Here is a 10,952-nt window from a genome sequence, read left to right on the forward strand (position 1 = left end):
TTATATATATACACATTATATATATATATATATATATATATGTTTGTATGTGTGATATATATACATGTATATATATTCTTTTTTAGATCCTTTTCCATTATAGGTTATTACAAGATATAGATATAGCTCCCTGTGCTATAGAGTGGGTCCTTGTTGCTTATCTACTTTATATATAATGGTGTGCATAGAATCTTGTAGTCTATATGGATATGATTTTTAAAATTTTATTTATTTATTTTTGGCTGCCTTGGGTCTTTCTTGCTGCACGTGGGCTTTCTCCAGTTGCGGTGAGCGGGGGCTACTGTTCGTTGCAGTATGCGGGCTTCTCATTGCAGTGGCTTCTCTTGCTGCGGAGCACGGGCTCTAGGCGCGCGGGCTTCAGTAGTTGTGGCGCACGGGCTTAGTTGCTCCGCGGCGTGTGGGATCTTCCCGGACCAGGTGCTGGAACCCATGTCCCCTGCATTGGCAGGCGGATTCTTAACCACTGCACCACCAGGGAAGTCCAGGATATGATTTTAACGAAAAATCTAGATTGAGGGGGTGGGAGAGCTTATTAAGAACTCGCTATGAAGGATATATAAGTGCTTGTCAGGGGAATATGGATCTTTCCAGAAGCAGCAGAGACGAACACCTGCCAGCAAAGGCTCAAAGGCTGAAGCAGGCATAGTGCGTTGGGGGGTCCAGAGTAGTTTTGCATGGCTGGTACACTTAAGGTGTGATTGGATACTTAAGGAGATGATACTGGACAGACAGCTGGGGGCCACAATTTAACTCTTTATCCAGTACACCCTAGGGACCTTGGGAAGGTAATGAGTAAGGGAGGGGCTTGACCAGATCTGTTTGACCAGGAGAACTGTGTGCTGGGACAGAAACAGGTGCTTTTCTTCCACCTCAAACTAAAAGTATAGATCATATTCATGGCATAGTGACCAGCTCAGAAAACTTCTGCAGGAAACGTCCCCGTCTTGTCTACCTTGACAAAGGAAATAGCACCTTAATTGGGAGACAGAAAGTCTGGGGCTTTTAACTCCTAAACAGGTTTACTGGAAGAACCTGGATGTTAGTAAATCCTTCTGAATTGGGGTGTATCCATTTGCCTGTAGCCCTACTTGCCCAGCAGACTGAGGACAAAAGCATTAGAAGAGAAATACTTTGAGTATGTCAGCAAGAATGGGAAAAAAAAACAAAACACTAATCTGTGAGGGGAACCTCGGTTTCCTCGTCCATAAAATGGGGATGAGAGAGGGAAATCCCACCCCTACCTTTTGTTGTGAGGCTTAATTGAGGTAATGGAGTGTGTAAATGCTTCATAGACCTCACAGAGTTGTGCAGAAGTAAGGGGTGACTATACACCAGCAAAAAGTGACCCGATCAGCAAAGAGGTATTCTTGTCTTTACTGAAAAAATCCCTTCCATGCGTCATGTCTAAGAGACTCTGCTTATGGTTTGCACCAATTCACATATCTCCTTGGCTTTCAGCAAGTGTATCTAAGAGTTCCTTCACTTCCCCTGTAAAGTTATTTATCCATTTTAGCTTTTAAGAGGGTGTGCAGGGTAAAGTGCCTGAGTGCATTGGCTTTATTTCATGATGATCTGACCACCATTCAGTAATGTGTTATTTAGTGCCAGTTAGTACAGATACAGATATTATAGGTGAGATAGGTGTTGTAACCCCACTCAACCTCCTGGCCTCAGATACCTTGGACTGGACGTGGTTGACTGTTTGCCCTAATTGATTTTAGATAATTGTCAAATCTCCACCTGCAGCTTCATCTATCCGTCTATTTATCTATCTCTCCATAAAGAGCTACTTCTCGTTTCTTATTCTGTTTAGATGATAACATGTAACATAGACATGAAAAGAAACACAAAAGGAGAGCAAATGGCCCTCATACTCTGGGATATCATTATAATTATTGTGTTGTATCAATGAAAATTGTTCTAGGAGGTATACTCAGATGTCAAAGGGATTCTGGAAGTGTGAATTTATTTCCTGTCGTTGCTATTAAATTAGATTTATATTTATTTCCTCCTTTTCCTTTAAGAACAAGTGGCACAGGACATTTGGGAAGACGGGTTGCAACATGCTGACTCATTTAGGGTGTTGAGAAGACTGAAGCAATTCGAAAAAGTGATATTATAGCACTGGCGTCGTGGAAAACAATTAAAAAGATAGGCTCCCTACGTTCATATTTCCAGAGAAGCAATTTGACTGAGATTCCTACCCCATGCACTTCCTCCCCCTCAACTAAGTCAGCTGGCTATGGTAGCCTAGAGACCAGCCTGAAAGATTTTCTGTGTTTATGCTAACATTTTAGCAGTTGGTTTCCTTTGTGTTTAGACTGTGACCAGGGCATTGAACCCCTAGGTACTTCAGAAGGATTTAAGAATTTGTTAGTTTTTTAGGAGATGGTGAGAAATTTACTCAAAATTTACTTTTTTGTTTAAGGTAAAGCCTTCCAAAGGGTGTCTTGTTCTCAACTTTCATTTTAGTTTCACTTAATGTGAAAAAAAAAAAAAAAAAAAAAAACTTTATACAGCATTCTGATTGCAACTGTATTCTCTGCATTTTCACAGGTAGAACATTCCGTGCTATATTCCACAGCGTTCATTATGTAGAGAGTTCTTGGTGGTTTTGTATGAAGTATTATTGACTGAGTACTCTGCATGTGAACAGCGAATGATAGTTTCATAAACGACCTTTAGGAAGTACATAGCTTCAGCTTATCGCTATAAAAACATGTCACTGTACAATAGCGTGTAAAAGGTGCTAAGAAAAGACGAGGAAATAAAATACATAAAAGGTTAATATATAGTAACAAATAAAATGACAAAATAATAAATACACAAAAAAAGGTTTGTGTAGGTCTAGGATGGTGTCTATGCGTTTTATAAGAGAGGGAGAAGGGTGAAGGTGGGGAGAAAGAGAGAGAATAAGGACTACCAATTCTTATTGTGCTGAACGGAGCCTCAGAAGCCAGAACGTATCATAGAACAGGTGGCTACCTAAGCTGCTAGATTTAGATATCCCCATAGATCAAAGTACAGCGGGTACCACCACGGGCTTGTTTTAGTATTTTCCCTGCAGACTTGCTTCCATAGCGTAAGGACTGACTTACCTGGACTTTCTTATATGTAAAGAAATTATATGTAAAAGTCGTGAATCTCCAAATATGAAATAACATTGCTTATTTCTAAAAACGAACAGTTTTTGAAAGGAAGAGGATTCATCCCCACTAATCCTACTTGAGATGGTGAAGGTTCCTGTTTTGTTCTAACAAACCCAAACAAGACGGTAGGAGTCAAACAGGTTCTCAGGTGGAAAGAATATTTTGCTGGAAAAGGCATTTTGTTGGAAAAGAGAGAGACTGAAAGTCTGTTGATGTGTAGGAAATGCTATTGTTAATCCTGTGTGTGTGTGAGCACAAGTTAAAATCTAGGACATATAAAATTAAATGTCATGAGAAAAATGTAATAAGCAGGCATCTCAATTATTAGGTGGTCTTTATTATACAGTATAAACGGCTCTGTAATGCAGTAATAACAGTACACCTAGGAGCTCAGAACTGATAGGTACTAAAGTAAATAGTTTAGCTATTTGTGCATCTTGAATAGTTTTGTCCTGTTACATTTTTGGAAAATCTTCCTCATTTTAGATACTGAAGCTTTCTTATTCAGGTTAGAAAAAGTTAATGCAAGTGATGTTTCCCTATGACATCAGAAAAATTTGAATACATTTAAAATGTCTTGATATTTTATGAATGACGTTTCTTCTACCTGAGATGATAGGCACTTAGTGAATATGAAAATGGTAGAACTTTTTGATAAACACTTTCCATACACAAACTATGTGCCAGAAACCTCTATATAAGAGAAAGGTGGATTCCAAGAGCAGGAACCACAAGTTAATACAAAAATAATGTATTAGAATGTAGGCTTTTTGTTTAAATAGCTTTAATTGCGCTTTTTAAAATAAATAGCTTTTCATTGCGCCAGTACTCTTTTTAAAACGTTTCTCCATTTAAAATAGACACTTACTTGAGAATATTTGGAAACTAGAAAATTTAATCTGAGAAAACCAGTATTAATATTTTGGTGTTTCCTTCCAGTCTTTTCTCTTAATTTTCGATTGCTTCTCTCTCTCCTTCAATGCACACACACATTTGAACTTATACAATTGGAATCATACTGTTTATAGTCTTATATCCTGCTTTTTCCACTTAACATACCATGAGCATTTTTCATGTCATTAAATATGCTTTGAATATGCTCTTGGCCACATAAAATTCCATCCTATTGATGCACCTGTTTTCTTTTAAGCTAAGACACATGCCATGTTTTCCAGTCGTGCTGGACTCTTAAAAGCCAAGGAAAATACTTTCTGTTGATCCACCATGAGCCTCTTATGAATTTCTGTTTTTCATTCCATTTATAAAATGTACCCACAGTGCAAACACACCTCTGAACACTAGCTATAATGGATAGGTAATAAGCAGTCTAAAGAAAATGTCAGTCAGCTTCTGCCTGCTTGACAATGTTAATTAGTCACCCACATTACCATTACAAATATAGTGTCAACAAGTGTCACAAATGCTTTTTCCATTTTGTGACAGCCACAAATGAACTTCAGATTCTCGGGTATCCACCGCAAAGTTTTAAGCCTTAATAATTTGAGAAATATGCTACCAACTTACAAAAACAGCATTTAAGATCTACTTGAATTTACTTTACACTTGGTTTTGTGACTGAGTCATTTTTGCCTCTTTAGTTTCAGTCAGCTGAAACAATGGGGCTGGCTTATCTTCAGAGGACTGACGAAGTTTTAAAAATCTGTCAGAAACTTTGGTTCTGCCCTCTTTGGGGGCTATAACTAAAAGTAACGTATCTGTTACACAAAGCATAAGTGAATCCTTTAATCCTCAGGAGGGCACTGTGGAACCATGTTCTTTGGGGTTTTCCACTGTGGGGAGGTTCTTTTGTTACATAAATTGTTCTGAGTGCAAGGGCAGGCCTCGAAAGAGAGATTTTTATATTTTCACTTAATTTTAAAGAAAAACCATAAAGATCTTTTAAAATGTGAATGGGTATAACTACTCTTATATTAAACTGAGCAAACTGAAGAATTATTGAGCTCTTTCTACCTGGAAGTTCATAGGTAGGGAAACTGCTTTCATGCACTTTTTAAAGTACATTTGAAAGAGGAACCTGAACCAGGTAAGGTTTAGTCTTTAAAAAGTCTTCTTTTAATCTGTCGAGATAAAGTTGGCTTTTTGGTGTGCTTTTCACATGCCTACCCAGTGGGTTTAAACTGCAATTTCTGTTATGTGCTTTTCAAGGGGAAAAACAAAAACCAAAAACAGTGTTCAGATAAAATATTATAGGTTTATTTAAAACTTAATTCTCACCTTGAGTATGCAAAATACAAACTCCACAAAATGTTCATTTTTTTACTTTGTAGTTTACAAATATACAAAATAGAAGTTTGCTTAAATTTATATTACATATTTATTAAGGCAAGGAACTATATAGAAAAAAACATTTGTTCTGCTTAAGGCATACTTGGGAATAAACCATTGTACAAATTATTGCACATCTGAAACCACAGTGCATAACAGACTGTCTGCATAAAAAGGTTAAAGTAAACCAGGTGTATTTACCTGACTTAGGTCATAAATGTAGATCGGAAGACAAAAATAGATTTTCCTTGTCAAAGTATGCAGCAGTTTGAGAACTTTGGCCTCATTTGGTACCTTTAGAACCAAGACTCACCAAGCACCATCGTTTAGGCTATTAAAACACATTTTCTGTACCTGAATTTCTTCCTCTTCTTCTAAGATCGTAATAATGGCTTTTAGAAGGCAAAGAGAATACAAGGTGATCTTTATGCTTATATTGCATCGAAACAATTCAAGGGATTCTGGTCTTCCCCTCCCCCCCAACTCACGGATCTAATTTATACCCTGATATCCACAACTTCCAGTCACCCCCTTGGCGTTTTGTAAGTCCAGGAATATATATTCAAGTTGGATTTAGAATTGGAATGATAGAAGATCCAGTCACAGACCCCATCTGTTCTTTGTCATTTGGTTGCCTCATGTCTCCTGATTATCCATTCACAAGTTGACTTGTTGGGAACTTGACCATGATTGTAGTGCTTTCCAGCTGGGTTCTTCCCCTCACCGGGAAGACAGTGTGAAAGGTAAAAAATACTGAATGCTTGTCTGGCAGTGTGGGTCATATCCACTGTTTGGGGATTTAAAAGTGCCTCTTCATGTGTAAGGCGAGGTGGTCCGACCTCGAAAATGCCCGGTCACACTTCTGGCACTGGAAGGGGCGGTGCCCGGTGTGTTTGCGGTAGTGCCTGGTGAGTTCATCTGAGCGGGCGAACTTCCACCCACAGCCGTCCCAGTCACAGTGGTAAGGTTTCTCACCTGGAAAAGGAAAATAAAGCCACTGGAAGCGATTGTGAAAGAATTAAGAACTGGCCATAGAGGCCAGACATTCAACCAACTCCCCAAGCACCCCATTCCGAAAGGATCCAGGGTCTTTATACCTCTTAAGGCCAGATTAAATTTTAGATCGTAAAGCAGGAATATAGGAATTTTTTGCTCTTTTTTTTTTTTTTTTTTAGGGGAAGTTAGATAGCTTATCACAGAGAACAAAGACCACTTAAACCTATACTTCTGTTGGACTAACGTTTTCATTCTTTTGAGCTAAGATATCGCTGTGGAGGAAGTGAATTTAGAAACTATGGCTGCTAGTGCCTCTTCCTGGTCCAAATCAGTAATATCCTATCCCACTAGAACTGGTTCTAGAAAGTGACAGGAGGCTACTTTTCCTGTACCAACATTATTCATGACTGCTGTGCCTTAGTGACCTTATATACCTACTTACATCCACAAACAAATTCTCTGCGGTGACAATCTTAAACCAGAATCTCCGCAAGCCTAACCATTAAGTCCTTGGGATTTAAATAAAACCTAATTGTTAAGACTAGAAAGGGGGAGGGGTGAGAAAAAAGCAATAAAAATAGCCTAGAAAACAAAAAACTGATTTAAGAAAATACCATGCTTTTGCGCTGCAAAGTATAATTTCTTTTCTTTTTCTTTTTTCTTTCTTTTTTTTTTGCCAAGTATAATTTCTTGATTACAAGGGCAATGGTTTGCTCAAGCTAGAAGAGGCCCACATGCAGCCTGGAATCTCCCTGCCTTTCAAAGGCCTAACAAAACTGCATTTTCATGCACTGATACCATCCGCCCAGCAAAAGGCTCCTGAGCAATAGTAGGCGCCGGTTTGCTTTCTCTCCTGTGATCCAGGAGATGGAGGAGATAGACTGCGCCCCACATCCCAAGGGAGGCCCCAGGAGTGTCCGTAGTCAGCCGGTGAGGCTGGACACCAGCCCCCCTCCTTTCCGCGGCTTCTGGCCTCCTACCTGTGTGGGTTCGCAGGTGTGCCTTGAGATGAGAACTCTTCGTGTAAGTTTTGCCGCAGCCTGCGTAATCACATGTGTGAGTGGCCGTCCTTTTCCGGGGCCACGACCTTCTCCCCCTCTTTGGCTTGGGCTCCTCCGGCATGCAGGAACCGGGTGGCATGAGCTCTAGGGGTGAAGAAGGTGGGGTCAGCGTCATCCCGTGTGCCCCGCCGGGGCGGGGCTCCCCAGCCCCAACTATGAATCCCTGGGACTGACCTTGGTAATGGAGCGGTGGGACCTGCGGCTGCAGCTGGTCGGGCAGGAAGGGAGGGTAGTTGGGCCCCGGGTGGGGATGGAAGCCCGGTGGTAGCGGCAGGGCAGGATGACAGTCCCTGCTGCTCAGCAGTTCCTCGGCACCCAGGGTCGGGGTAGTCCTGCTGGGGAGCTGCCGCCCCAAGGGAAAGTCGTGCGCAGGAGGCCGGTGGCCATTGCTGAGAGGGGGTCCAGTGCCTAAGTGGGCATCTAGGGACCGACCGACGGTACACGAAGAGACAGCCTCTTGCTTGATCTTGGGGCACATGCGCGGCGGCCCGCCGCTGTAGGGCGCCACCACCACCGGGTGGCTGCCGTCCGGGCTGCCTTTGCTAACACTGATGACCGACGGGCTGCCGTACTCGCTGCCAGGGGCACTCAGCGACGCCTTCAACACAAACTTGCCCATCAGCCCGCCACCTGGCGGCTGCGGCTGCTGTGGTGGAATGTACACTGGGTCCAATTCGGGCCGCAGGAGCTCGGCCACGAAGCCGCCGGAGGGGCTTACGTCGTTGATGTCCGCCAGGTTGAAGGGCGCTGTCGGAGGGGGTGCAGACTCCCGGCCGTAGAGGAGGCCGCCGCCCGTGCTGCCCGGCGCCACGCCCGGGTCGCCCCCGGCCCGGATTGGATAGCTGAAACTGCAGGTGGAGGGCGCACTGGCAGGACCGCTGCTCGACGGGGAGGACGAGGATGAGGCTGATGCCGACGAGGACACGGTGGCGGCCACTGACTCCTGATGGGACAGCGAGTTGGAGAGGATAAAGTCCAGGTCCAGGAGATCATTGAACTCCTCCGTCTCCCTCCGGGGTAAGAGAGCCGGGTTGCTGCTGCCGCAAGCCGCGCCGACTCCGCCACTCTCCAGGTCGGTGGCCACGGTCGCCGCCGCCAGGTCGTAGGGGCGGCCGGGAAGCACCGGGGGAAGTCGCTTCATGTGGGAGAGCTCCTCCCGCCAGCGCTGCGGGAACAGGACGCGAGAGAGACCGTCAGTGCTGTCCCTAACTGCCATCCAATGTAGTGGTGGGCCCGCCGCGCCTACACCGCCTAGACACGGGGACCGGGCAGGCAGGAAGCGCCCGGGGACTACGGGTGCCAGCGCTGCAGTCATGGCCCACACCCGGGTCCGAGAAGAGGCGGTGCGTCGATATGGAGGATGTTATGTTGTGTCTGCCCGATTGCGTGTTAGCCAGCGCCGCGGCTCGCCCGCCTGGGTCCCTCCCCCGCCAGATCCTGGGGACGCTCCCGCCGCCCCGGAATTGGGACACCGAGGCGCTCTCGGTGCGCCCTCGCCAAGGGGACGCCTACGCGCCAAGCTCACTCTGGCCCAGCCAGCGTCTGGGTACACAGACACCTCCCGCCCTGCCGCTTGCACGCTCCGGGATATGTGCGGACCCGGTGTGCACCCCCGGCGGCTCCACAGCGTCCGGACCACACGCATGTACAGCTGAGACAAGGGCGCGGAAGCCATCCCGGGAAGGCTGCGGAGCCCGTGCGGTGGCCACTCCTCCCCGTCGTCCGGTGGTTCTCGGTGACCCCAGGGCTCCGCCCGTCCCCACCCCAGCCACAGAAGTCCACCGGAGGATCCCAAAGGCCCGGAGCAACACTCACGTTATTCGGGGCACCTGCTGGACGCAGTGTCTTCTCCCTTCCCGCCGGGCCGGACGCGAACGTGGAGAAGGACGGGAGCAGTGCGTCGCTGACAGCCATGTCAGACTCGCCAGGTGGCTGCCTGCGGGCCGGGTGGGGAGTACACAGGGGCAGGAGTCAGGGGCCACTCTCGACTGCCACTCTGGCGCGTCCCACCGGCCCTCACCCCTCCCTGCGCCCCGCGCCGCACCTACCTCATTAATGTTGGGCCCCAGAAGATCCTCGGGAGTCCGAAGCAGTGGGGTACCCGAACCCCAAAGTCAACGAAGAGGGAAAAAAAGGAACTTAGAAACGAAGCCAAAACCAAAAACCCCAAACTGCCCGAGATCCTTCTTCTTTGGATTAAATATAAAAGGGAGATGTCTTTTTAAAAAGTTCCTTTGTATACAAAAGTTCTTAGAAAAGTTGTAAACTCATAAAGATAGACAATCAGCAAGGCGAATAAAAGTAGGTCCGGTGGCCGGGTTGCGCTCTCTTCGACTCAGCAGCGTCCGCCACCGCTGTCGCGGTCGCCGCGGCTATCGCCGTGGGCGCTGGGGCTGTGGCCGGAGTGGCTGGCGGGCGGCGCCGCCAGGTGAGACTGGCCGCGGTGGCGCGGATCTGCGGACTGGGCGGCGGCGCGGGGCGCGGAGTCCGGGGGGCTGCGCGGGGCGCTCGCGGCCATGGGCGCTGGCCGCGGGCGGGTGGCTGGGTGGGGGGCCGGAGGGGCGGGGAGGGGCACTTGGCGGCTCCCGGTGCCGCCGCCGCCCGCCACCGCCTCTGCTCCCCGCGCGCCCGCAGCCGCGCTCGTTCTCTCGGGCCGGGGAACTGCCGGCGCCCGCCGGCGCGCTCCTTACTTATAACTTCTTGGCTCCCGCCCTCCCCCCCGCCTCCTACCCGCTGTGTGCTGGGGCCCGCCGCCAGGCCCCGCCCCCTGCCTTTCTTCTCTCCTCCCTCCCGCAGCCCCCCGCGCGTTGCCGTGGCAGCTAAATAAACAAACTCGGCGCACGTGGGGGCGGGGAGGAGGGAGGGGCGCGGGCGGGGCCCAGCGGTCTGTGACGCCAGCCCAGCAGCTGGCGGGCAGGAGCCGCGCTGACGCCGGCGGCGGTGGCGGCAGCGGGCCTGGCGTGGGGCTCTGGGTACGGGGCGCGGGTCCGGTCGCCGCGAGACCAGGACGGTCGGTGTCGCCACGGGCGTCTCCGTGGGTTCGAAGTTCACGGTCGAGAAGGCCGGTAGGGGCGAAGGGGGACGGTAACGCGCCCCCCACCCCAGTCCCGGGACGCGCTTGTCGAGCTGTCTGCGCTCTAGAGAAGAGCGCGATTATCCGCGTGACTCCTTTAGCCCGGGTCCCTCTTATACGCACTCAGGACCGTGGCTCTAGGGCCCGAGCTCCAGTGCGGGCGTTTGGCCTTGCCTTGCACGGTTCTTCGCGGGCTCTTCTGCCGGATGGGGGTGGGGGAACAGAGAAGAGGCGGGTGCCCAGCGCTGCGTGGCTGGGACCGGGAGCCTGAGAAGGCCGGAGGAGGGGTGTTCCCCGCCTGGAAAGGGCGGAAAGAGGCCGGAATTGGAAATGGAGCTACAGTTTTGATATTTGAAGGAGCGAGCG

General features: G+C 48.1%; 1 protein-coding gene across 3 annotated transcripts; it reads right to left on the minus strand.

Moving 5' to 3' along the window:
• Positions 1-5,362: 5,362 nt before the first annotated feature.
• KLF4 (KLF transcription factor 4) lies at positions 5,363-10,180 on the minus strand. Of its 3 annotated transcripts, none has more exons than XM_004271514.3 (5): positions 9,562-10,180; positions 9,329-9,449; positions 7,688-8,678; positions 7,433-7,597; positions 5,363-6,431 (listed from the first exon to the last, which is right to left on the minus strand). In XM_004271514.3, the coding sequence occupies exons 1-5, from the start codon at positions 9,564-9,566 to the stop codon at positions 6,256-6,258; spliced, it is 1,458 nt and encodes a 485-aa protein (XP_004271562.1). In that variant the 5' UTR covers positions 9,567-10,180; the 3' UTR covers positions 5,363-6,255. The 3 variants fall into 3 exon arrangements, with proteins under 3 accessions (XP_004271562.1, XP_004271560.1, XP_033287144.1); XM_033431253.2 differs by having other exon boundaries at positions 6,316-6,453; positions 9,562-10,068; XM_004271512.3 differs by having other exon boundaries at positions 7,433-8,678; positions 9,562-10,070.
• Positions 10,181-10,952: the final 772 nt, after the last annotated feature.

Source organism: Orcinus orca, chromosome 6 (assembly GCF_937001465.1).
Source record: "Orcinus orca chromosome 6, mOrcOrc1.1, whole genome shotgun sequence".
Lineage (NCBI taxonomy): Eukaryota > Metazoa > Chordata > Mammalia > Artiodactyla > Delphinidae > Orcinus > Orcinus orca.